The 27,943-nt window shown below is 45.1% G+C and overlaps 1 protein-coding gene across 6 annotated transcripts in view; it reads left to right on the top strand.

Annotated features, from left to right (window-relative positions):
* Positions 1-1,218: 1,218 nt before the first annotated feature.
* Positions 1,219-27,943, top strand: part of AKAP9 (A-kinase anchoring protein 9) — a 254,911-nt gene continuing 228,186 nt past the window's right edge. For 4 of the 6 annotated variants that reach the window (XM_088443863.1, XM_088443859.1, XM_088443861.1 and 1 more), the window contains exon 1: positions 1,220-1,378. In XM_088443863.1, the coding sequence (XP_088299989.1) occupies positions 1,241-1,378 (138 nt within the window). In that variant the 5' untranslated portion in view covers positions 1,220-1,240. Of the gene's footprint in view, positions 1,379-27,943 lie in introns of all 6 variants that reach the window. The other 2 variants (XM_088443864.1, XM_088443860.1) reach the window with 1 other exon arrangement.

The raw sequence follows: 27,943 nt of genomic DNA, 5'->3' as shown, positions 1-27,943 counted from the left end.
AGTACTTCTCTGTCTCTCAGCTGGGTCAGGCTGTGCAGAGGTGCAATGTAGAGGGCGTAGTGTTTGGTGCACTCCTGTGTCTCACTCGGCTGGGTCAGGCTGTGTAGAGGTGTATTGTAGGGAATGTAGTGCTGGGAGCCCCTGTGTCTCTTTCCTTAGAGTGGGTCACGCTGTGTAGAGGTGTAATGTAGGGGGTTTGGGCATGGATGTACCCCTGTGTCTCTCTGTGGTAGATCAGGCTGTATAGAGGTGTAATGTGGGGTGTGTAGTGCTTGGGAGTACCCCTGTGTCTCTCTGGTGGATCAGGCCGTGTAGAGGTGTAATGTAGGGGTATAATGTTGGGAGTACCTCTGTCTGGGCGGGGTCAGACTGTAGGGGGTACCAGTGTCTGGGCTGGGTCAGATTGTGTAATGATGGGGTATAATGTAGGGGGTACCCCTGTCTAGGCTGGGTCAGATTGTGTAATGATGGGGTATAATGTAGGGGGTACCCCTGTCTGGGCTGGGTCAGACTATGTAATGATGGGGTATAATGTAGGGGGTACCCCTGTTTGGGCTAGGTCAGTCTGTGTAATGATGGGGTATAATGTAGGGGGTACCCCTGTCTAGGCTGGGTCAGATTGTGTAATGATGGGGTATAATGTAGGGGGTACCCCTGTCTGGGCTGGGTCAGACTATGTAATGATGGGGTATAATGTAGGGGGTACCCCTGTTTGGGCTAGGTCAGTCTGTGTAATGATGGGGTATAATGTAGGGGGTACCCCTGTCTGGGCTGGGTCAGACTGTGTAATGATGGGGTATAATGTAGGGGGTACCCCTGTCTGGGCTGGGTCAGTCTGTGTAATGATGGGGTATAATGTAGGGGGTACCCCTGTCTGGGCTGGGTCAGTCTGTGTAATGATGGGGTATAATGTAGGGGGTACCCCTGTTTGGGCTGGGTCAGTCTATGTAATGATGGGGTATAATGTAGGGGGTACCCCTGTTTGGGCTGGGTCAGTCTATGTAATGATGGGGTATAATGTAGGGGGTACCCCTGTCTGGGCTGGGTCAGTCTATGTAATGATGGGGTATAATGTAGGGGGTACCCCTGTTTGGGCTGGGTCATACTGTTTTGGGGTGTAATGAAGGGGTACATATGACAGGGAGCACAGGACAGGACGCGGTATAGAGAGGAAGCCGGGCAGCTCGGAGCTGTCAGTGAGGGCCAGGCTCAGCCTAGTGACGTCAGCGCTGTGCGCCGCATGGTTACGTGGAGGAGATGGGGGAGAGCTGCTGCGGCGGCCGCTAATAACACTGCGCATTGTGTGTGTGCAGGAGCCGGCAGCATGGAGGCAGAGGACCCGGAGAGGAGGAGGAAGCTGGAGGCCGGCAAAGCCAAGGTAATACCGCCACCAAGCAACCGTGTCACTGTCAGCATATGTCTCTTTGTGTGTCCTGTCACATGTGTGTATGTATGTTCCCATTCCAGGGTGTGTGTGTGTCCTGTCACATGTGTGTATGTATGTGCCCATTCCAGGGTGTGTGTGTCCTGTCACGTGTGTGTATGTATGTGTGCCCATTCCAGGCTGTGTGTGTCCTGTCATCGTATGTATGTATGTTTCCATTACAGGGTGTATGTGTCATGCCACCTAATATGTATGTATACCCATTCCAAAGTGTATTTGTCCTGTCACATGTATGTATATTCCAGTGTGTGTGTGCTATCACTTATGTATGTGTTTTCATTCCATTATGTATGTATGTATGTATGTACTCTTCTGTGTATGTGTGCATGTGTCAGTTTGCACATTCCTGGGTGCGTATGTGTTCTGGTACAATGTTGTATCTGTGTGCCCATTCCATGGTGTATACGTGTCAGTGTGCTCATTGCAGGGTACTTTTGTATGTGTGCCCGTTCCGGGATATATGTTTATATGTGTACCCATTCCAGGATATGTGTTTGTATGTGTGCCCGTTCCAGGATATATGTTTATATGTGTACCCATTCCAGGATATGTGTGCCCGTTCCGGGATATATGTTTATATGTGTACCCATTCCAGGATATGTGTGTACCCATTCCAGGATATGTGTTTGTATGTGTGCCCGTTACGGGATATATGTGTGTCATTGTGCCCATTCCAGGCTGTGTACTGCATTGTACTCACCATGTTAATAAGATATTTAAGAATAGTTAATGCTCAATATTATATTGTTGCTTTAAATATTAAAAGCACGTGTGTTGTGTATTACTGTTTGTTTACTGATGTCAGAAGTTGTCATCTGTTAAGAATTTGTGTTATTTATCAATGCATTTTACATGAACCATTGTGTGTATTAAACAAGCTGCATTTATCCACTCTAATCTATTTATTTATTTAAAAAAAAATATCCTCTGTCAAAATTTTGGCTTCTCCAAGTAATGTTACCGGAGCTCAGACATCTGGGTTTCCCTTGTGTGTACACAAAGCTCAGTGTGTTTCTTACTTGTGCAACTGTTGCTGTTCTGTGTCAGGAAACAGGTGCACGTGTTCCTATGTAGTTGCTGTATTTTTGCAAAAGTGAGATCCCTCATATTTGTATTGTGCACTTGTGTCACACAGCGCAGTTGTTGCAGCAGATGTCACTGTTTAGACATTAACCTTGTCAATCAACATACAGGGCAGTATTTATTAGTAGTGGAGATTCTAACATTGTTTTGTAGGTTAAACATTAAGGAGTATTTGCTTTATACAGTACTGAGGTTTGCAAACATTTATATGACAATGTACAATGCATGTGTATCCTGTTGAGATTAGCCATTTTATATAAGGATTATTTGTAAAGTTTTCTGCTTGTACAAAGTGCTGTGACCTGGAGCTGGGCAGTTGCGGTGCACGGCTGTCTGTGTCATTTTGTCTCCGTGTGTGACAGCTGCACAGCATGGCCCCTCTGTGTGACATTTCAGCTGTATGAAGCTCCTCACTGAACCCTGTGTCTTACTGTAGCGCCTGTTATATCTGCAAACATCCAAATGCTAATTTAGTTTCACTAAATAACCTTTGCACTAACAATGACTGGTGGCTAATCCTTCTGGGGTAAAGTCATTCAATAGTTGTTGTAGAGCCACAGGTTTGCCACCTCTGCTACTGTATATACAGTATGGTGGCATAGCAGAGAATGATTGCTTACATGTTGATCTTTGCATGGTATATAGTCATATCTCCTAGCAATGAAATGTTTACTGAGATATGATTCAGTCCCACGGGTTTCTCTTATATCCCAGTGGTTTTGTGAGTGTTTTTCCTTGCTTAGATACTGGGTCTGTTTCAGAGAAGTACGCTATTGCCGTCACTGGCCAAAAATATGCCGTCGCAAATGCATACTAATGTGCAGATCCTTTGATAACTGGCCCCCTTAGTGACCCTATGGTCGTTCAGAATGGCTGCCTGAAATGAGACCCCACCCCCAAAAAAAAAAAAAAATGGTCACGGCACATACCGTTACCTCCCCCCAAACGAGCATTAACTGTCAGTCACTCTGCGAGTAAAAAGTTGCAGCTTACGATTACAGTAATGGACTTTGACGCATGCGCAGATGGCCGATAATCGCTCAACTACGAAAACATCGGTACAGCATACGTTTCTGAATCAGGCCCACCGGCAGTAGGTTTATAGTATGTCGTCAGTAGAAACTGCTTTCTCAGTTTTGTATGTTTTTTTTTTTTTTTTTTGTTTGTTTGTTTATTCTACAGTATATTTAATTTTGGTATACTACTGAACAATGTGCCCTTTACCTTTTTGGTTTATTTTTTCTGGGATATAAGAGTATATATTTATGTGAATTCTCTATAATTAGAGAGAGAGAAAGAGAGAGCTCAAATTCCTGTGGTTTCCGCCCTCTACTGTAAGAGTTCTGTTAATATGCAGTCATTTTATTATATGTCTAAGATTTTATTGCCTATGTGTCAAGGCCCCCATACATCAGAGATTGATTGCAGCAATCGTGCAATTTGCAATCGATTGTGTATAAATTTTTTTCCCTTTTTCAATCGATTGCAGATTTCAGAATTGCCACAATCGATTGCAAATTGCAAGATTGCTGCAATCAATCTCTGATGTATGGGGGCCTTCAGTCTGGTTTAATGGTTCTCAGGTTAAATCCCCTTCTAATTATTACAATTGCGTATCTACAATTATAATGACTGAGTGGTGTCATGCTCTGCCTGTATATGACCTATATAGTATACACCTGCTATAAACAGTTACAGGGTTGCTTGTTGCTACTGTGTTCCTTTCTTGTTAGCAGATAGGTGGTAGAGATAGCAGCGTCCGATCTCTGTCCTGCTGTTTGGTGTCACACCGGAAATAGGGAATTAACTGTACAATGTAGGCTGGTCTCTTTCCCAGCCTTTAGATGAGGGGATGTGGTTTAGTGTAATATTCTAAATACATATAGGGCTCTATTCAATTCGGCACGAATTGAATAGCGCCGGTACGGAGCTCCAGGAGCTATTCAATTCAGTGCGCTGTTTTGTTGGAGAATGCCGGTTCTCGTTTCCCTTGCGCCTTAAACATTGTTTTTAATCGTGAGAACCGGCATTCTCCAACTAAACTGCCCGGCGCAATGCTGTTTCCGCAGAGCTAACGGCAGAAAACAGCATTGTGCCAGGAGTTTTGTCGGATTTCTGATTGCACCCCAGGAGGGATGCGAAAAGAAATCCTTAGTCGGGGTTAGCAGCGCGCTGAATTGAATAGCGCCGGGAGCTCCCTCCCAGCACTATTCAATTCGCGTTGAATTGAATCAAGCCCAATGACTGTTTTTTAGGCGAGTTGTTATTGTAGCAATAATAATACAGTGGGAATGGGGCATGTTTATAAACCACAGACTTTTGTACAGGAACGTTTCCTTATGTATCAGCTATTATTATGTATATCATTTTACGGTGGAATTTGCCTTTAAAGACAATGGGCCTCATTCAGAGATAGACGTAATGACACTGCTGGTGCGTATTCCCATGCAGCGGATGGAAGAACATATACAGTATATGAAGCAGCCGCTGGGAATTGAATTGAGATGCTCCCCGGTGGCTTCGCAAATCCTAGTGTCTGCGTGCAAAGACTCGGCATCGGACGCAGATCAGATGATTATGAGACATCTAAGGTAGCCTATGGTCATGCAGAATGGTCGACTGGTCTGAGACGCCGGAGCCATTTTTTGGTGTACGGTCACTTGACGAGGGAATCCAACCCTGGTCCCTTTTTCACTGAGCCGTGACCCGTGTTGACACGGCAATAACCTTTGTTTTTTTGGCCGGTGTAAAAGGGGTGTTATTCTTTTCCTCTTGGCTCACATGTAAAAACTAACTATATGTCAGGCTTCTAACTTATTATTTATTTGCTTGGTGTAGCCTTCTCTGCTTTGCATATAACTGCATTCTAGATTAAAGCCAAACAATCGCCATTGTTCCTGACCACTCTAGCTTTGGAAGCGGAATGAATACATGTGTTATTCTATATTTGTATTTGGTAGTTGGATAATAATTGACACTACTGAAGGACTCCATTCAGTCTTCCTTTCCCCCAAATAGCATAACAAGAGGTTATGGCGATCCCCTTCCCTGAGCTTCTCCTGGTTTGGCACATACTGACTTCTGCTAGCGTCTGCACCAGGACCTAACAGCCTTGAGAATATTTCATGTAAAAGTTGCCATAATATGTGAGAGCTTGGGATGTTTGACATTGTATTTACGCTGAGTACACCTTATTGTTCTCTATTATCAGCTGTTACACACCAAAAGTGACTGACCACCAAAGGCCCGTATGTGCGATTATCCTCCAATCAAACTAACCTGTCCGCCTGGCATGGGTGCTGAATGGCCAGATCTTGTCCACGTTTATGTGAGTGGCCAAATATTAGACTCTGATCTCACCCAAGCTGCAGTATTGTACCGTATGTGGGCGGTATTCTATTTAGCAGGCGATTAAGTGAATATTGTCCTGTTGGTTGGTGTGTAGTCCTTTTGCAAAATGCAGAGGGACTCTTAAACTGAGATAAAGGATTTTGTCCCTGCCTGTGTGCACACATTGGGGCACATGAATGAATAACTTGCACTGTGCTATTCTTGGCTCAAGATAAAATGTGAGAGGAGCTTTGGGTGTCTGGAGCCAGACAGGCACTTTATTGACAGCGTAGCAATGAGTGACAGATGGGTTGGAAAACACAGATGGATCTTTTCTCCTAATCACTGCAACTGCTCAGGGGGATCACTAGCTTGGTAGGGAACATGAACAATATTTTCACTTGCAGGCGTTTTCCGGAGAGCTTTCGCTATACTGAATTTTGACTCCTGTATCTGGTCACAAGAACTCTCATCTCTGGGTATTGAGCCTGGAAACCTTGCACACCTAGACCTCAAAAAAGCAGAAATTTGGTTATTTTCACAGTATCCAAGATTATTCCATGAGATGCTGATCTTATGGGAGGCAGTGACCTGTCCATATGTGTGATTCAATAAGTGAGGACAGGGCAGTGACATGATGTAAGGGGGAGAATGGAGGAAGCAGGAAATCACAGACAGAGTTTAGCTGGCTTCTCACTATATTCTATATTGGCTAATTACAACAACCATTGTATAGTGTGTACCCCCAATTAACCGTTTGTTGAATTGTTTGGTCATATCTTCCCATCTGATGTGCTGCACGTCAGATGCGACGATGCGATGTACAGTACGGTGTGGTAACATTACCTCTGTAACAATATATTGTGTCATGTTGTGCACCGTTGTTATATTAATAGGGTGCTCAGGTGTTTACCCAGCTTTATATAGTGGAAGGGGAAGGCTCCCCAGCAGCACAGAGTATATCAGGAGATGAGGGATGTGTCAGGGAGAACAGGGCTGCATGTGACAGGATGGAGGGGAATAGAGGCAGCAGGATGCCACAGACAGAAATATATACTGCAGGGCTTGACAAATTTTTCTAAAATCTAGGAGCCAGGATGAAAGTGTAAGAGCCAGATCACTGTTCCCCCCTACACCCCACCCAAAAAAAATAAAAAAATGACAGGAGTGAGTGAGGAGCACAGCTCTGTGTGTTATGCAACTGTTATACACACTATACTAGTCCACAAAATGGTCACAGTTGAATGGATACAGTAAAACGGAGGCCCCCTCACTGCTCTGCACAGCTCCCCTGCTCCACCCCCCACCCTCCAGTAATAACGGAACACATTTCACATAAACTAATGGTGCCAGAAAGTACAAAACCCCCCTCCCCTCGTAGTCACACCACTATCCCTTTGAAGCCGTTCCGCAATCCCTGGCCACACCTAGACCCTACTACCGGAGAGCTCTATGCAGCCGGAGATAGACAGTAGACAGCTGGGACGTACAGGAGGATCAGTGTAGACTGGGACAGACAGCAGGGATCAGAGCAGGCCAGGATGGAGAGGAGTCGTCAGCGCAGGCCAGGACGGACACAGGCACAGCAGTCACCGCAGGCGACACTCAGCACATGCACTCCTGTGCATGAAATGAACACCGCAATACTATAGGCCGAATCTCCGCGGGGGCTGATGAGGAGCTGCTTCCTCCCTCACTGCAAAATCTGGTAGCCAGGCAGCAAAATCTGGTAGCCATGGCGACCTGGCCCCGGGGATTTTTCGAGCCCTGATATAGTGGAAGGTGGTCCCCAGCAGCACAGAGTATATCAGGAGATGAGTGATGTGTTAGAGAGGACATGGCTGTATGTGACAGGATCAGTGATATGAAGTGAGGAGGGGAATGGAGGCAGCAGGAAAGGGTGTGGTATGAAAAGTCGACAGAATGTTGAAATGGACTTTAGGACGAATATATTTCTACATGGTTAAAATGTTGACGTTTAACATGTTGACATCAGAATGTTTCTTATTTTATCCTAAACCTCACCCTAACATTAAAAATGTGCAAACCCCCCCCCCCCCCCTCCCCCAAAACTATAAATTGTAATCACGTCTACAGGGTTTTTTTGTATCAACATATTGGCCACTCGCCTAAAGTCCATGTCGACATTGTCTGTCGACATTATAGCGTCAACCTTCTGTCTGTCGACAATTCTGTCCAGATCTGCAGAATGCTACAGAATGATGGGTAGTTTTAATAAGGTGCGGTTTGTCAAAGCTGCTGATCATCATCGGTGACTTTGACCAATAGTTTTAAAAGAACAATAGGTATAAATGCTAAAAAACCCCAGTGGTTTACACAGTGGAATAAGCCGGGTCCTTCATACAGGACAGAGAGATGTGGTATATTAAGTCAGTATTCAGAATGTTGACATTATGGGGGGGAATTAAACTCTTTTCTCATGTCCGCCACTAGATGGCGCCCACTGGCATCAATTTAATTATTCTGCCGTTTGGGCGCCCATAGCCACAGCTGCACACATTTCTGCTCTCAGCCTCCTGAGGTGATTGATGGGTTGCACGCCCTAACATGGGTCTCCATTCAATTCAACGCTGATTGAATAGCGCCGGGAAGGAGTTCCCGGAGCTATTCAATTCAGCGCGCTCTTAAGCCCGACTAAGGACTTCTTCTCCCGTCCCTTCTGGGGTGCGAGCAGAAATCCAACAAAACTCCTGGCGCGATGCTGTTTTTTGCTCTTAGCGGTGCGGAAACAGCATCGCGCAGGGAAATTTAGTTGGAAAATGCCCGTTCTCGCGACTAAACACCCTATTCAAGGCATGAGAACGGGCTTTCTCCGACCTAACAGTGCGCAGAATTGAATAGCTCCAGGAGCTCCCTCCCGGCACTATTTAATTCGAATACAACTGAGTCAAGCTCATGGACTTTAGATATGTTTAGCGGCTTTGCGCAGCTAAACCTGGTGCTTTTGGGCACGTCAAAAGTAATGGACTCCCGATCAGAGCAACAATTGGATTTGCTCTGACGGATGCCCATTGCTTTGAGCGCCCCAAAAAATCAATTGAATTCCCCCATATGACTTCATACCGTGCAGACTAGTACCCAAGTGTCAGCAAATTTTATTTCTGAACGTTCAGAACCATTAACATGAAGTAATACATCCAGATTGTATTGTTTTTAAGACCAATTTTGGGTGCCTCTAACACCCTGACGCAGACCCCTTCACCCAAAATTTGATATGTTGATGCCTGGAAAAGAGAGAATATGTGGGCAGGGGGATCCGGTGGTCTGTATATTGCTATTAGCAGAGGTCTGCGTGATGGAACAAGTAGTGTATGATGGCGTGTTACTGAAGCCTGCATTATGTCATGCTTCCTTGCCTAGTGTTCATTCTAGCACTCTGCATCAGGGTGCTAGACTGAACACTGCTTGCAGTATGAAAGCAAACGTTATTGCGATATAATACTGAACACGCTGCTGCTGTGGTCTGATGCTGATTCCTCTCCTCTGCAAGTGTCATTGTCTTTTACATGTAACTCCCTGGCAGCCGTCTCTGTGATGCCACCATGCCTGCTTGTACTTCACTTTATTGCCCTTGATTTTTCCAGGTTTTACTTTATCACATGCCGTTAAAGAGAGAGAAGTTTTGTAAGAGTTGTGTAATATAAACTTTGTACGTGTGTGCCTGGATGAAGCCCTAGTGAGACGTTCCCTGAGTGATATCACTGACATTTTGGACCTAATTCAGAGGCGCAATACCAATGTCCATGTAGTTGGGTGATTTGCAGCTGCACACACGCGAAAAATGCCTAATACCCCCAATGGCGCATGCGATACACACATAACGGCGTTATCGGATATTTTGTGTAAAAAGCATGGGCGTTCCTGGCCGCTCAGTGGTCGTGATATGTGAGTATCGCTGGCGCGTCACTGCAAGCAGCTGCGTTCACAGGCGCACGGCTGCAAGCATAGGAGGCCATGGTTAGTTGCGTAAACTGCACCTGCCATAGGGTTGAAGCAGTATTCGATGGTGAGACGAATGGTGGCGTATAAGGACGCACCGATCGGTTTTACAGCGTGCACAGGCGCTAAAAGTGGGCGTCTCAGTCCTATTACATTTGGACACAGGGATGTACACAAGGGAAGAAGTTTGTAGGGGGTTGGGTATGAAATACAGGAAAGCCGCCGGTTCAAATTCCCGGCCCCGGAAGTCCGACACGTCAAGATCCCGACGGAGGATGGTAAGTATTTTATCTGGTAAGTAGTCTATCCCTCCCCCAACCCTAAGACTCCCTTGGGGGGTGCCTAAACCTAAACTTCCCTCCCCGCAGCCTAAACCTAACCCATCCGGGGGGGTGCCTAACTTCCCCCCCAGTGGTGCCTAACCCTCACACTCCCTGGGGGTGCCTCAACCTAACCCCTCCCCGTGGCTAACGCTTACCTTGGTCCAGTGTCTTCTGATTGGGATAAGTGCTGTCAGGATTCCAACACCGGTATGTAGATCGTAAGAGTGATAGCGTCGTCGGCATTTTGGCCGGCGGTGGGATGCTGGCATCGATATATCGACAGCCGACACCTCGTTGGCCGGGATATTGACTACATTCTATTTGTAGGACGTTTGCACACACTCGCAGATGGGTGGCTGCCGGTTGTCGCTGCTGCGTGCGCTTTTGCGTGCTGCTGAGAATCAGGCCCTTTATGACATTAGCTGCAATAGTCTGTAACTGTTTGTCAGCCTGATTAAAAATGGTATTATTATTATTATTATTATTGTCTATACAATGCTTATAAAGTACCGTTATGTCAATATCAAATAGTTTTTAATAATTTGTAGTTCATTTAACATTGGAGGTTCCTTACAGTTTTGGAAAGTATGGCTGTGGGGGTTCTTGTACCATAATTTGAGATTCTAAAGGCCCCTACACAATATTTTTAACGATTTGGCCGATTCCGACACATCAGAACAACAAATTGTTAAAAATGTGTAGTGTGGATGCAGTACGTTGTGTAGTGGGCGCTCCCGTGGGGTCGTCTGCCTCATCACCTGATCTTCTGTAAATGCAGGAAGATCAGGCTAAGCTGCTGACGATCCCATGCAGCGCTATGCAGGGGGACATATTGTGCGGTGGGGCACAGTATTGCCCAGTGTGTATGGACCGCCCGATAAGTCGGTGCAACGTCACTGGCATTGTGGGCGACATTGCTTTGTACACAATCGTTTAGTGTGTACCCAGCTTAAGATGTACACTATGTAGACAAAAGTGATTGGACACTGACAGCAAATAGATCGTGTTGGGTATGGAATCTCGGCACTCGGGATGCTGGCTGTCAAGACACAGATCCCGACAGGGGATAAGTAAATATGCTATCCCTCCCCTCTTCACCCCCTAAGCCTAACCCTCCTTTTCTCTATCCTAACCCTCCCTACCCCGCACTCTAACCCTCCCGGTGGGTGCCTAGACCTAACCATCCCCCCTTAGTGCCTAAACCTATTCCCCCCCCCCCACTTAGTGCCTAAACCTATTCCCCCCCCCCCCACACTTAGTGCCTAAACCTATTCCTGACCCCCTTCCCGCAGCCTAACCCTAACCTCCTCCCTCCCGCAGCCTAACCCACCCGGGGTGCCTAAACCTACCCCCCGCCCCCCCCAGCTAATGAGCGGCCAGGTGATGGTCGCGACCATCGGGCTTGCGACGAGACCCTTGTGGTAGGGTCTCGTCTGCCGCAAGCCCCAGTGGGCTTCCGGCTCTAAAGAGCCGGATGCTCCCGACTGACATCACTCGTGATGTCAGTGGGGCCCTCCCCAAACGGCAGACGTTCCTTCGGGAATGCCTCCGTTTGGCCAGCCACCTCCCCCGACCCGCCTACCAAACGGGGCGAGCTGTTGATCAACATCGACAGCCGCCCCTTTTGGATGCGAGCGCCGGAGCGAGTGATTACTCGCTCGCTCCGGGGCTCGCGTGCGCACTGCCCGGCCGTCAACACGCTTGGGAGCGTGTCTGAATCAGGCCCTATGTGTATAAGGTCTATATGAAACATAAATGCATTCTGTGTTTAGACTTTGGTCCCATCCACAAGATATCTCATTATGGTATCAAATATTCCAAAATACGGAAAAATCCAATATACAAAATACCCCTGGTCCCAATGGATATGGGAAACTCAGCCTGTAATCACTGCACGTGGTGGACCTACAGACACCCTTCTTGGCAAACTGTCCACAAGTTCCTGGACAGCAGCAGGCGGTATGTTTTGCCATTCTGTCTTACGTACAGTGACCAACTGTGACACTGAGGAAGGTCCAATTCATCTCAGAGGTTCTCAATGGGGCTAAGATCTGGACTCTGAGCTGGCCAGTCCATCCTGGTTACAGAATTTTCTGTATACCAGTCCAGCATCGCCCTGGAAACATGGCAGGTGGCATTGTCATCCTGATAAAAACATTTGTTGGTTCCGTAAAACTGCAACTGCATGGGCCTCCCTACCAAGGGTCCATGTTGAAACCGCCAAATTACTGGCCATTTGGAAATCGTTTGCAATAGTATGAATGGTGTGCATTTCGCTTGCACGGAGGTGTCCAATCAATTTTGTCTATAAAGTGTAGCTTACGATCCAGTTGTTTTAAGATACAGTAGAGCATTGCGCAGTTAGGGGTAGTCGTAAATTAAGTGCGAACATGTAAGCTGTAGTTGTAAACTGAATTGTTAAATGCTGCTAAGAATTGGTATAAGCAGCTATTGTAGAATTACATAAGTCTTATTATTTTGCTTAGCTTCAGTAGCAACATTGTATAGATTCACTGTGATTTACTAACTCAATTACTTTTGCTGGGAAAAAGGTTATTCAGTGTACTTTCAGTTATGAAAATCGCCATGATTTTACCGGTCTCTTGGGTGCACTAACTGAGAGGTCTTTTTGTTTTAATGTTTTGATACTGCATTATGTGCGCAACAAATATACAGAGAATGTTGTTTAACAGTAAAATGGCACAGTTACATCATTTTAGGCTGTTCTATTACTCTATATATTGGTGGGGGTATTTATCAAAGTTTGGAGAGGGATGAAATTGTAAGAGAGAAAGCACCAACCAATCAGCTCCTGTCATTTGTCAAACACAGCTTTTAAAATGTAAAGGTGCCTACACACTTGGCGATATGCTCACGATCCGACATCGCGTACGATTTCCCCTGAACTCTCCCCGGGAGCTCCCCGGCAGTCGTGGTCACGATTAGGTCTAAAAAGCTGCCAATTTGATTCACGATCTATCGTGCAACGTGTCTGAAGTCCAAATCGTGAGATCGTGCACGATAGATTGTGAGTTTACCAAACAACACACGAGGATCCTCATGATTGGTTGAAAATGGAAATAATGGGCGGGGCTAGCTAGGGGGTATAAAACGCAGGCACCATTTTAACCCTGTGCACATTCTGCTCTGCTACTAGTGAGGCTAGGTGTATACCTGCTGAACCCTGTACATTGCTGCTGTGCTCTGCTTTGTATTTGGCTTGCCTTTTACAAAGTGTGTTCTACCTGCATTCTATCCTGTTCCTGAATTCTGTGCTGATGGATCCCTATCGGTATAGAGTGTTGGTCGCCTATGCTGGGGTCAAGGTGATTAAGGAGAGGGCCCAGTGAAGGGGGAGAGCATGCTGGATCAAGGAGTGGCTGCTTCAACGGGATACTCACATGTCCCTGCTGATGGAGATCAAGGAGAACGTTATGTAGTCGGGAAGCCGGCGGACCTAATCCCGACAGCTGGCTTCCCGACTGTCCTATCCCGGCAAGGGTTTAAAGACTGGTGTCGATATGCTGACGCCTGTCATTAGACATACGCCGGGAGCCCGACGCCCGGCACCCCGACCGATGGTACGCCGTGGACGGATAGCCGCTGGGGGGGGGAGGGATTTAGGGTTCGGCAGTGGGGAAGGGGGGGTTAGGTTTAGGCAATTAGAGGGGGAATTAGGGTTAGGTACTGGGGGGGGGAGGTTAGGGTTAGGCACCCCTAAGGGAGGGTTAGGGTTAGGGGGTAGGATTAGGTTAGCTAATACTTACCTGAGGACGATCGGGATTCCCACTGCTCCCGGGATGCTGGTGTCGGGATTCCAACCGCCGGACATGTGTCAGGGCGGTAAATCATACCGATTCCAGGAGAACAACCCGGACGACTACCGCAACTACCTGCGCATGGATGATGCCACCTACCAGGAGTTGCTGAGTATGGTGACCCCCACATCCGGAGGCAGGACACAAGGCTGCGGAGAGCAATCCCTGCTGAAGAGAGGCTAGTGGCTACCCTGAGGTACCTGGCTAGAGGAAGGTCACTGGAAGACCTGAAGTTTGGGACCCTCATCTCCCCTCAGTCCTTGGGCATCATCATCCTGGAGACCTGCAAGGCTATAGTTAAAGTGCTGCACTACCAGTATTGCAAGGTAAGAAAAAAAAAAAAAAAAAACACTACACATTTGTTTCTTGTGAAAGAAAAACTTTTTATCTTTTTTTTTTTTTCACTCTTTAAATAACACTATTGTCAACCAATAAGGCTGCATTAACAACACTGTGCCAACAACAGTGCACAGCAATAAATAAAACATTTTGGTATTTTTTTTTTTTTATATATAAATTTTAAACTATGCATATAAAAAGTAGAAAACAGCATTATCACCAAATTTTGTTACTCCCAATAGCTAGGCTGCTGTATGCTGCTATATGGTGGGTCAGATACCAGATTGAACAGGCCAATACACCCATGGCACAAGTACAGATTGTGGCCCAGGCTTCCATCAATCTGTACTTGCGCCATGTGTGTAGTTGCCTTGTCCAATCAGCATCATCACAACCGTATAGCATGCAGTACCTATTGGGAGTGATACAATTTGGTGATAGTACAGGCAACAATAATACGAAAAAAATGCATTACATTTACGAATACTGGGGCAAATCAGTCTCTGCCTCCAGCAGAGCAGTGTAAATAGTCTGGGTTGTGGACGGGGTACTGGGTGGGGGAGTAGTATCCAACTGGGCTGGAGGGGCCTCACAGAGGAGGTTAGGACAGGTGAGTACAGAAGAGGGTCTGCTATATATGTTGAACCATGTAAATGTGAATTTAGAGACCTAATTAACAGCTCATACACCAGCCTCTGGAAATCCGTTTTGTTCGGTCATTAATTTTGCGCATAATGCTATTTATCTGTGCCGTGAAGTCATCTAGGTCGTCCGGCTGTTTTTTGGAGGTTTCTTTCTACCTCCAGCTCTGCCACTTTCTCCCCCGCCCTTTTTTTTTTTTCTTTGGGGAGGTACGGAAGATGTTGGGGGTGGGGGGCTGAATGGTTGGTGGGCATGGGGAATAAGGTATCCACCTCGCTGTTCCCAATCAAACTCATGTCCGGAGTAGAGGACAAAGCCGGCTCTTGGGTGGGAGTCTATATAGGAGAAAAAATATTATGTTTTAACCCATTTTCTACTATTTTTCTAGTTTCCAAACACCCTGGAGGAGTGGAAGAGCAGCGCTGAAGAGTTTGGACAACGTTGGAATTTACCTAACTGCGGAGGAGCAATCGATGGAAAATATATTTGCATCAACCCACCTGCCAACACCGGATCATATTACTACAACTATAAAGGCTTCTTCAGCATCGTTCTCATGGCAATGGTGAATGCCAACTACGAATTTGTGTTTTTGGATGTTGGCAAGAATCGCCGTGCTTCGGATGATGGGTCCTTCAAACGGACGGTATTCTATCAGAGACTCGCCAACAAAACCCTCAACTTGCCGTCACTGGACGAGACAAAGCACGGCCTAAATTATGTTTTCGTCGCAGACGAGGCTTTTGCTTTGCATGAACATGTGATAAAGCCATTTCCACAGAGGGGCCTGACCAGAGAGCAGAGGATCTACAACTATCGTCTATCTCGGGCACGGCGCATTGTGGAAAATGTGTTTGGAATACTGAGTAATCGCTTCTGCATTTTCCATACCACCATAAACCTACGTGTGGATAAGATAGACTGAGTCGTGATGGCGTGCTGTGTGCTGCATAACTTTTTGCGAAGAAAAACAACACAACGGGGAGCTAGGTCAGAAGATGCAGGACATCCGGAGGAGGTTGCCCAGTTAAATCAGTGTCTGCACCTCCAATTCAAACAACATCGACGGCACGTGCCAAAGAAGTGAGGGCAGAGTATATGACCTATTTCAAAGGACCATGGCAGGAGGACTGTCTGTGAGATAACTGGGATTATTCTAAAAAAAAAAAAAAAGGTTTTGGTTTATGAACTGTGTCACAATTTACCAAAATCTCCTCAGACTGTCCACTCACTTCTGCCGCCTCCTCATCTCCCTCTCGCTCGGAGTGTTTTTTTTTCATTTTTTCTAGGTTTTTATTAGGTAGGCCGTAACATTGGTGGGCAGTGAGTGGGTAGGTGGTTGGCCCACATTGGTGGGCATGAGAGTTTAATGCATGGCGGTGGCTGGTTCATGCCTTTATAGGTGGGTGGCACACATTGGTGGGTAGGTGGGTGGCGCACATTGGTGGGCAGTGGGGTTGCAGTAGCAATACTCACCAAAACCAGGAATAACAAACTTCAATTGTGCAATCGCGTCCTTCTCCTTCAATCCACGATCCTGCACAAGATGGTGATTGGGCGTGTACAGGGTCCTGTCAGGCAAATTCTGCGACGTACGATGAATCGTGCGATTGATCGTGAGTAAAATGTACTCGCAATCAGCACCGCATTGTGTCCCAGATTGTCAGATCTGCCCTGCAGCACGGCAGATCTGAAGATACGATGTACGACGAGCGGTGACGTGCATCGTGATCGTGACTGGACACTCACGATTTGGGCATATTTTACACTCTTTGTCGTCACGATGCGTCAAAATTTGTTAAATCATGTAAAAAATCGTCAAGTGTGTAGGCACCTTAAGCCTGGGTACACATTTAACGATGTGTACCCAGTCGTCCTGTTGTGCGATGTGACACTGTGGGGGTCCCAACATCGGCAAGTGCGTAAACACTTGGCGTTGCCTGGAGCGACATCGCAACAGCTGGGGCCCTGGTGCATTCGTCAGCGACATTGAGTGTACATACAAAATGATGTTGCTGACAGGTCGTCCGATGCTACCGGAACGGAAGACCTATCATCTAGTGTGTATCAGCCATAAATTAGAAGCTAATTGGTTAGTACTTTAGCTCTCACAGTTTTATCTCTCTCAAATCTGTGATAAATAACCCCTATAGTGTCTCTAATAAAGATGTTGTTTGAGGACAGTAGAGCTAAACTAATTACTCATGTCTGCCTGGTCGTTACATTTCCCTTAGATTGCTCAGTGCTTCTACATTCTGTGTTTGCTTCCTGCTGCATTCAGCTCTGCTGCAGTGGACGTCAATTACCATTATTTTTTTTAATTCAATATTACATCACATACATCGTATAAACATTGCAAAGGGTATCAATGTTGGTGGTTTTTTAATGATTTTTTATTTTTTTTTTTCCTTTTTTCAAAGTACGTTGCTTTGTAACTAAAGCGTGCTTGTTTACCACCAAGAGATGAATCTCTTCTGATTGTTAACAGAGGCAAGCACTCCGTAAAGGATGCATTCTCCCATAGGAAAGGTGAACTTCCCAGTGATACTGAAAGATAAAGTGGACCTGTGCTTTACACATCTAGCCCCACTAGCTGCTACAGTAATACATCATTTCCAGATGTGAATTTACAGTTTGAAGATTGCAGGATACATCTTGTGGCTACTTACAGCATTGAGCTTGTTTATAATTTGTTTCTGTATAGACTATACCATAATTATTGCAGAGACAGTATTGTAAGCTTATGGGCTAAGGCAGCGGAGTCCTTTTTTAGCAGGTTTAAATGGCTGCCACAAATCGCTGAGGTCTTGACACTTTAACAAACATCAACATTGTTGATGACTTTATCTATCATTAGCGTTCCTGCCGGGGCTGCGCCCTGCCCTATTTCTGCAGGGCAGAAAGCACCCTGCCCTCCAGCGCGGCGCCCCGCCAAAACAGCCTGCGGCTTCTGTCCTCCACCCGCGGGCCGCAGTGTCCCGCGTGGTGGGGGGGGAAACGGCAGAGCAGCGACCACCGCTGGTGAATGGATGCCGGGCACATTCACAGTGACCGTGGTGCTTGGGGGCTGCCCGGCATATCCGTAAGTGCTGGGCACGCCTCCAAGAGTGACGAAAAGGGGATGCATCATAAAGACATGCCCCTTTTCATTGGCCATGCCCACTTTTTGGACACGCACGCCTTCGTCGCGCATAGAAGTGACCTTGCTCTAGGTTCTGTGCCCTGCCTGCCGCCGGACCTAGAGTGAACACTATATTATTATTATCCTTTTATATGGTGCCACAAGTGTTCTGCAGCCCCTTACAAAGTACGTAAACAAATAAATTAAAAAGAGAACAGTGACTTAAGGTGCGTATCCACTACATGAGAGTGGAACGACTGTACGATTACAACATTGTAATGTGCAATCGTTCATCATACTGTGCAGTGGATAATGTGCCCACACTGAACGGTATGTCGTACAGTGCAGGCACCCTCCCTCATCCCCGAACATGCACAGCCTGGCGATATCAACAGGTTGGTCTGCATGTTCAGGCGATGACAAATGCCGACAATGACCAGCGGGAACGCACATCGCTGGTCGTTGCCGATATTTTTCTGCACAATTAATGTATGATAATGATGTCATAGCCGTTCAATCGCTCATTTTTTCTCGTCTAGTGGATACACACCTATACAGTGCAAGACAAGGACATTATACACATTACTGCAATAGCGATTATAACACTCACAATAAGCAGCAGGCAGTCAGCAATCAAGTGTTAGGTGCCTAGTTGGGTGTAAGGAGTAGAAGAAAGTATAAGTAAGGAGAAGCACATGAGGGAAGAAGGCCCTGCTCGTGAGAGCTTACATTCTAAAGGGGAGGGGCAGACACAGGCGTGACACAGATGAGGAAGACAGGGTGGAAAGAGCATGGAGCAGCAGGTTATCATGAAGCAGTGGCTCTTGAGAGCCCATTTGAAGATTTGTGGAGAGTCTGATGGGGGAGAGGGAGAGCGTTCCAGAGGTAGGGAGCAGCACGGGCAAAATCTTGGAGCCGGGAGTGGGAGGAAGTTATCAGTTGGCAGGAGAGGCGTCATGTTTGTTGAGCGAAGTGGATGAGAGGGAGTGTGATGGGAGATGGGGTCAGAGATGTAAATGGCAGAGGATTGGGTGAAGGCTTTGTAAGTGAGTGTTAGATCCTTGAATTGGGTTCTGAAGGGGAAAGGGAGCCACTGTTGTGGGGAGGCAGATGTACAATGTTTGGAGAGGAAGATGAGCCGAGCAGCAGCATTGAGGACAGATTGGAGTGGAGAGAGGTGGGAGTCTGGGAGGCCAGATAGGAGGAGGTTACAGCAGTCCATTCTGGAGATGACCAGTCAGTTGATGAGGGTTTTAGCATCTTGTCTGTTTGTCTGTCTATAGATAGATCTATCTTTGTAGTTGTGCATTTTCAAAAGGCCACTTTGAAATGTAAATAAATAATCTAAAATTAATGAAATGCTTGGTTCCCAGAACTATTCAATTCACTGTGCTGGTAGCCCGAGGGTGCTAGCAGAAATCCAACTAAAGTGCTGGCCGCCACTGTTTTTCAGCTTAATGCGGTGCTAACAGCCTCGCTGCCGTCACTTTAGTCAGAGAATGCCGGTTAGTACGGATAACTGACATTCTCCGGCTTATAAGTGGTTTTAGTCTGAGTTAACAGCGCGGTTAATTGAATAGCTTCGGGAACTCCTTCCCGGGACTATTCTATGTTGCACTGAATTGAATTGCCCCCTTTGAGACAGAAAAATCCAACTTGCTTCAAAAAATGTTATTTGTTCTTGAGCATGGAAAACAGCATGGGTCCTTCTCGGCCAGCCACATTAGCGGCCTCCCCGATCTAACCAACCTGGCTGTAGTTTTATTCTACAGTACTGTGCCTGCGTGGGTTTCTTTCCTCCGGGTACTCTGGTCCCCCGCCACAATCCAAAAACATACCGGTAGGTTACTTGGCTCCCTACAAAAATGAACCCTAGTGTGTTTGTGTGTGTGTGCATGTGGTAGGGAATATAGGGCCAGGTACGCCAAGCCGATATTTATGGAGTTGGTTGATGGTTTTTATTACATATTTCTCATCTAAGTCACACAGAGTACGCACCCCGGTGCCACTGCGATGCAGACCCAGAGTGATGGACAGTTAGGGGCCGTTTGTAGCTGGTAACAGAGGGGTGGTTAGAAAATGCGGGCATGTTGCAACCGTTTCATAGGCGTGTTGTATCCAATGACGGCGTAATTTATCAACAAGTTTTAGCATTCACAACGAGCGATAAAACTTGTTGCATATGATAAATGGTGCTCCAGCCAATCAGCTCCCAACTGTCACCTGTTTGAAAAATGACAGTTGGGAGCTGATTGGCTGGCACACCAATTGTCATATGCAGCTAGTGTTATCACTAGTAGTGAATGATAAAACTCGTTGATAAATAGGCCCCTAGGTTGGCATAGAGAAACTCAGAAAGCCAATAAACCTCTGATCTGCGACCGATGCTGCTATTTTGTATGCAGCTGCTTGGATTCGCAAAGCCGCCGGTGGGCGTCTCAATGCATATCCTGGCGGCTGCAACATTTGCATATTAAATCACAGTACTTGGGTTAAAAAGTCGCAGCTGCGAATGGATTAGCGTACTACACTGCATCAGGTCTATGGATTGTAATCTCCACTGGGGTGCAGGGGCTGATGTGAATGGCCAATGATTCTCTGTAAAGCACTACGGAATATGTCTGTGTTTATATACAGTAAATAACTGTCAATAGATAAATAATACTAGGAACTGCAGTAAGTTTGGAAGGATGTTTGATGCCTTTCCAGTAGCCTCTATGACTTTATGTAAAGTCAGTCACCCAAGGTTGGATCTGATAGAGAGTTATTTATAGTTTTATATTTATAAATGGTTGGCAAGAGGTGATCCGCTCGTTCATTACACAGGTGGAGCCAACGGAACACCGTGAAGGCCAGGGGAGGATGGGAGAGGCGCACTGAAACCTGGCGAGGGACAGGAGAGAGAGAGAGGGGGAGAAAGATAGAAAAAAGTTAAAATCTGCTGTAAACCCATGCAATGCTAAATGCCACTGCTGGTTATGCACAATCTCTTCTGTTTTAAACCTGAAACAGATTAAAAATGTGCTTTTAAAAAGTGTTGTACATTCCATTTAATTCTTCCCTACACCCATACATTGTTGCAACCTTTTAAAAGCCAATGCTGGTCGCACAACTTATTATTGCACCCTTTTTCAGCAGCCTTTAGTGCACCAGTGCAGGTGCTGTACTACAGAAACAGGAGGAGTACCATTCAAAACTGTTGCAGCATAAGGTTCCCAGCTCTCCACTAGGGGGAAGTAATTTGGGTTCATAAACTGCAGCGTGTTTCAGTGGCAATCGGTATGAATGACCTTCGTTCGGTATGCTGGGCTCCCGGCCTAGAGATAATGATAGGCGTCGGGATTTCGACGTCTATCATTAGTCCCCTGTCGGGATTGCACAGTCGGGAAGCCGGCGGTCGGCATTTCAACCGTCTACTTCCTGTCTGCATACCGTTTCAATATTATAGGAAATCCTGTAATATCTACTGCTGCTGTCTTTGGCAAACGGGATGCCGACCGTCGGCATCCCGGCAAGTGTCCAATGACCGGCGTCGAAATCCTGATGCCTGTCATTAGACCTACGCCGGGAGCCTGACACCCGGCTTACCGATTGAAGGTAAGCCGGGCGCGGACAGCCGCGGGAAGGGGGGGAGCTGGAGAGTTTTAGGTTAGGGGCTCCCAGGGGGGAATTAGGGTTAGGCTAGGGGGAGGGGGGGTTAGGTACAGGCATCCCCCCCCCCCCCCCGGGACAGTTAAAGTTAGGCTGTGAGGAAGGGGGGGGGGGGGGTTAGTTTTAGGCACTTAGAGGGGGGTTGGATTAGTACATAGAAAAAAATTCACCTGCCGGGCTTCTGCTGTCGGGACATGCACCCGGCGGTAAATCAAACTGATTCCTTGGCAAACATGGCAGGCTGCCTTTGCACCAATGTCTGGTATCACAGATGATTTATAATTATAGCCAGGTGGGCATATCTGCCCATGATTCCCCATCACATTAATTACTGAAGAGAAAGGCAGAGAGCGTCCTTATCCACAAGAAAGAGAGAGGCTGTGTCGTCCCAGCTCTGATTACACTCTCACACGTCACCGTTCTGCCTCATAAATATGTGTAAGTGATTTAAACCTCTCGCAGACACGTTTTAAGTTCCATAGACTGTTGGGCTGTTAATTAAATTGATGCATTATGCAGTATCGCTGTCCAAGGCCCATTCACACACATGTGGTTGGTAGGGAGATGGTAAAATGCATGAAAAATAACTCGTTCTTTTGACGCATTTTAGTGGTGCATTTTCCACGACTTGTGATGTAACGCATCAGCCCCTGCCCCAGTGGAGATTACAATCCATAGACCCGATGCAGAGTAGTATGCTAATCCAGTTGCGGCTGTCACTTTTTAACGCCACTAATATCTGTTGTGCTGCTAGCATGTGAAATAGGTCGTGTCACGTTTTCAAATTAATTTTTTTTTTTTTTCAGAATTCATGGTTGGAACGAGCCAGCAAGAAACCATTCAAACTATTATCAGTGCAGCTTTCAGACATTAGGTGCGAGCAAGCCCTCTATGTATAGCAGGAACGATTATGGGGTCCAGATCCTAGTTAATTTGAAGCACCTGCTTGTGATTTATTAATGTGCCATAATAAATGACTTATATATTATGTATTACTTTCCAGCATTCTTCACATACACTGTAGTATTTGCAGTATAATATTGGTGACAGAATATGGTCATTTTTAACTACAATTCAAAAATGAACCTTTCCAGATGGGCCTTAATTTTAGATGTGACTAGCTTTCCTCATTTATAGATAGGTTTATGTACAAAGCTAGAGTGGTAAGTATACGGCACAAAGGCCCTGATTCAGAGCCGGACGCTCTGACCAGAGCGCTCGCTCTGAATCAGGGCCCACCTCCATAATTATGGAGCGTCCTCCTGGACGCTCGTATAGCTGTGGGTCACCACCCACAGCCTATACGAACGTACAGGTTGATGGTCGCGATGGTCTTGACCATCGCCACTGCGAGCCGAAGCCTGCGGTTGAGTTTCTCAACCGCAAGGCCCGGAGTGATTTTGGCTCTATCAGAGCCAAAATCACTCCCACTGACATCACTAGTGATGTCAGTGGGGCTGGCTTCTGACGGTAGGCGTTCCCTTGGGAACGCCCCCGTCTGGGAGGCACGGTCCCGGCACGCCCACCAAAGGGGGCGTGCTGTCAATCAACATCGACAGCACGCCCCCTTTGATCAGACACAACGAGTGAAGGAAAGTCCTTCGCTCGTCGCGTCTCGCACATGCGCACGACGGAGCTCCCTCCGTCATGCGCAGTGCACACCATCGACCCACTTGCGAGCGGACAGCCGCTCGCGAGTGGGTCTGAATCAGGCCCAAAGTGCTGTAGGAATCTACACACTTGGAGCTGAAAAGATGGCCATACATAACTGAATGTATGCACAATAAATGCTTTATGTGTACTTAGAGCTCATGTTTTCATCTAAATAAGTTTAGGTTCAGATCCCAGTACCTTATTGTACCGATATCCAGTTACCGGATACATACAACGCCTGACTATCTATCAATCGGCACTTTAAACGCAACCCTTTTTCCTCCTCTAATATCCCCTTAAGGGGAAATCTGACATTTCCTTCCTCTCTAGATAATTCGACACATAAATGTGGTCTTGCCAAGGAAACTTGTCTATAAAAGTTGTATTTGACCCAGGAGGCCATCATCTTTCCTTTTCCCAACTCTGGGATAGATTTCACCTCCAACACTCCCACTTTCTTATGTTTTTACAATCCCGTCATTGTATTTGTTCCCTAGATTACCTTTTCTCTACTACTCAAAAGCTGGGCATCCACTATACAATTTTCTGTCAGATATCTGTCCAATCTGGCTGGTTGGAATGAAAACCTGGTAATGTATGGGAGCAAATGACAATCGTCCTTTTGCTCACAAACACTGGAAGACAGACAAAAATGATCGATCAGACAAATTGGTTAAAACACACAAATTTAACCAGTTTGAACAATTTTTCTTTTGTCTTTTTTTCAGTGTTTAAAACCATATAATCAACTGTCATTTGCTCCCATCCATTACCAGGTTTTCATTCCAACCAGCCAGATTGGACAGATATCTGACAGAAAATTGTATAGTGGATGCCCAGCTTTTCACCAAATATCTTATCTGAAGTCCTCGCCTTTAGTTGTCCTTAATAAAATTTTAAGATCCAATATCCCAGCCCAGATTTAATGCATTCTGAATTTCTGTTATAATCTAACATGTCCAAGGCATGGCAACCTGAAATATCGGAATTAGTAGATTTTGAATCTACTGTAAATTATACTGCCAATATTTTGGCAGCCCTTAAGTCAGCCCTTCCTACAAGAGACTCACTTGAGCGTTTTGAACAGAACTTTTATCTCTCCTGCGCATTGATCAGATTTTGTGGACCCTGAGTCCAAAGATTGCCTCAAATGCCAGCGTCCCCATAGTACAGTATATCACACCATTTTTTGCATTGGCGAAAGATCAGCAGGTTCTGGGATAAACTTCTTGCTCATCTGAGGGCAGCTCTCAGACTTAGACTTACTAAAACTGTGGAACCCATTCTTTTTGCTGACTTTTCCTCTTGTGAAATGGATATATTATTAGGTTTACTGTATAACCTCATGACAGTTGTAGTTACTACAACTAAACAAATAATTTTACGACACTGGATATCCCGGTCTTCTCCGACTAGGGGAATGGAAAACTGCTCTTTTGGAGATATTACACCATGAGCGAAGATTGGCCTCCTTTGATATAGAAAAAGGGGTCATAATATTTAATAAGAAATGGGGCAAATATATTGAAAAACTACCGATTTAGACACCAGACTTCTATCTGGAAAGTATTTGAGACCGGGTTGGCTGGTTTAAACCAATTATTATTTTTATTTTTTTTCAACCCTGATTTGAGAATGCAGGATGGTTTATGTCACGAGTTACATAGACTGCAACCTCACTTTACTTTCCCTCCCCCCTCTCAACCTCATATGTCTCATTGTATGGCACTTATGAGTTGAGTTAACTGTCACTCACAGCCAATATAGTGACTCATGTGGAAATACTATACTTTTCATAACCTTTTTGGCTCTTTTTTTATTTTTTTACTACTTCATGATTTTATTCATTTGCTTTTCTCTTCTATCGCTTTTTTACTCTTCTTTTTTTTCCCCCCCATTTGATTGCACCTTTTGATGTGTGATATATATATTATATATGTGTGTGTGACAAAAAACACCTCCTAGTGCAATATGTATAAATTCTACTCTGCAATTAATTAGATAATTAAGTGCCGACATACCATGTGTAGAGGCAAAAGGATTTTTAATTTTTGCCAACAAAGACTTTTTGGTATTTTTCACCGCATATTCTTTGATCTTGTTTTTTCGGTAGCAGACCATATAAATAAATGGCATATAGTTAGAAAGTATAAAAACACAATTTATTAGGTGTATATCCGAACATACATTTAAGTAAAAGTTATCAAGCTAATCTGACCAGCAGGAATTACAGCAGAACCTGGAACAGTCCAACAGGAGGAATCCCTCAACGTGTTTTGTCCATTCAAATTTACCAGGACTTCATCAGGAGGATGTTTTTATCAGTGTATCTAGGACCCCTTATATACCTTAAATACTAATTGGATCGGCATCAGGTGTGGCCAGCTGCACCATACAGGAAATTGTCATTTCCATATGCTCAATTCAGTAATTATATGCCTCAAGTAAGATGGCTAATATGAATTCAAAACCGGAAGTGAATTAAAAAAAATATATAAATACCTCCTTCCTGATTCAGCCCTTTAAAAAAAAATAAAAAATACCCCAGATCTACATAAGGAACCTCCGATTACATAGATTATTTCCATTGCACAAAAAACAACCTTTAACAGCATACATTAAAATTATTCTTATTATTATGGCACTTTACATAGTGTGCCTCAACCAAGATGGCCACTAAACGGAAAGGCGACACCACAGACCACAGGTTCATAGTCTATTCTTGCCACACATAAGATGGCCGAGGACCTGAGATACCATCATGGCTACTAGACAAAGGTGCTGCACCGCATGGCACAAATTCCTATTTTATTCTTGCCAGGCACAAAATGGCCGCAGGCCGGAGGTGTCCTATGCAATCCAGCCAGAGACTGAAAGTGTCAATACGATCTCTGATTCTTTCGACCTTCTTAAAATGGCCATGGACCGGAAGTAGATATTCCATTTGTTTATTGTGCTCCAATTTCTATATATGTATCTTTGCTGTATATAGGAATGTTTTCCATTTCATCTCTGGACTAAAGAGGCACAGTGTAGTTCGTTATCTGTGCATAATATCTTTGCAGTCTTTATAGGAAAGGGCAAGCACGTTCAGGTGCCATCTTTAGGGAGGGTGCCTACACTGAACGACTGATCATTGAGTGTATGCACAGCACAGACTGTAGGCACCAGCAGACTGTGAAACGACTGCCAAATTACAACATTGTAATCATGCAGTCGTTTCACAGTCTGCTAGTGGATGTGCCCTATCAGACTTGTTTCCCTACTTTCTTTCTTCTTATATTGCAATAATGCATTCCTATTGGTAGCTCTAGTTTTTTTTTTTTTTTTTGTAAAGAGTGGTCAATAAATTCTGAAGTATAGTGCCTGTCTTTAAAACGCTTTGCATACAATTGTAATTGCTCCAAATAGTGTTTGCACACATATATATATATATATATATATATATATATGAGAGAAAATGGGTGGGTACAGCGCCAAAAAGTCTTTTTATAGTGGAGTGTGTTCACGTGTATAACTTTAGTAGTCAATGTAATACAGCAACTAATCCCACTCAGCTCAAAGTCAAAGAGAAGATACTGGTAGAAGTATTAAAAAAATAGAAAATAGATTGACTGTAGAGTGACTAAGTTGCTAAAGTGTGCTAGTGATGTAGGTGTAACACAGGTCATAAATATTAGTCAATATACAAACCCATGATACAATTCAAAGAAATAAAGTGCAAGTGCATATAAATATATAAATAAATAATCAATTTATTCAGAGACATCAAAAAATAAAAAGCGGGGGTGGGGCTGGGGGGAAAGAGGGATACACAATATTACAGATAAAAATACTTGTGATACTAGAACATAACTCTTAGTTCAAGGATTAAAAAAAGGAAGGAACAAATTAAAAAGTATTTCATGCCACTTAAAAGGGGAAACATTCCTTTCTTTAAAAAATATATGGAATAAATAGCAGATTATCTGAGTGGAAAAAGTAGAGGTAGATTATTTCATAAATTCAAGAGGCAAGGTCTGGTCACTACCAACACGTTTCGTCCTGGGGACTTCATCAAGGAGATCTTAAGTATATTTATCTGTAATATTGTGTATCCCTCTTTCCCCCCCAGCCCCCCCTTTTTATTTTTTGGCATCTCTAAATAAATTGTTATTTATTTATATGCACTTGCACTTTATTTCTTTTACTTTTATCATGAGTTTGTATATTGACTAATATTTATGACCTGTGTTACACTTACATCACTAGCACACTTTAGCAACTTGGTCACACTACAGTCAATCTATTTTCTCTCTCTCTGTATGTATGTATGTATGTATGTACAATGCAGAGGCACTCACGGATCTTTGTAATGGAAGAATAAGCCAACAACCGTGTTGTTTGTTCGACATTTCAGTCACCCAAGACTTTTATTAAGAACAATCACATAAAGAAGCAAACATACCTTTATACAGCACAATCTCCATAAGGATCATCTGGCCCAGCCTCCGTCTGTCTCCGGGCTAGTGACGTCACTCACTTGCGTCCAGCATGATGCCGTTTGCGCGATGATGTAATGCGTCTCTGGCGCTCCCTC

Source organism: Taudactylus pleione, unplaced genomic scaffold (genome assembly GCF_031769625.1).
Source record: "Taudactylus pleione unplaced genomic scaffold, aTauple2 ptg000335l, whole genome shotgun sequence".
Taxonomy (NCBI): Eukaryota; Metazoa; Chordata; class Amphibia; order Anura; family Myobatrachidae; genus Taudactylus; species Taudactylus pleione.
The sequence above is the reverse complement of the archived record's forward strand: the minus strand, read 5'-3'. Positions and strand labels throughout refer to the sequence as shown.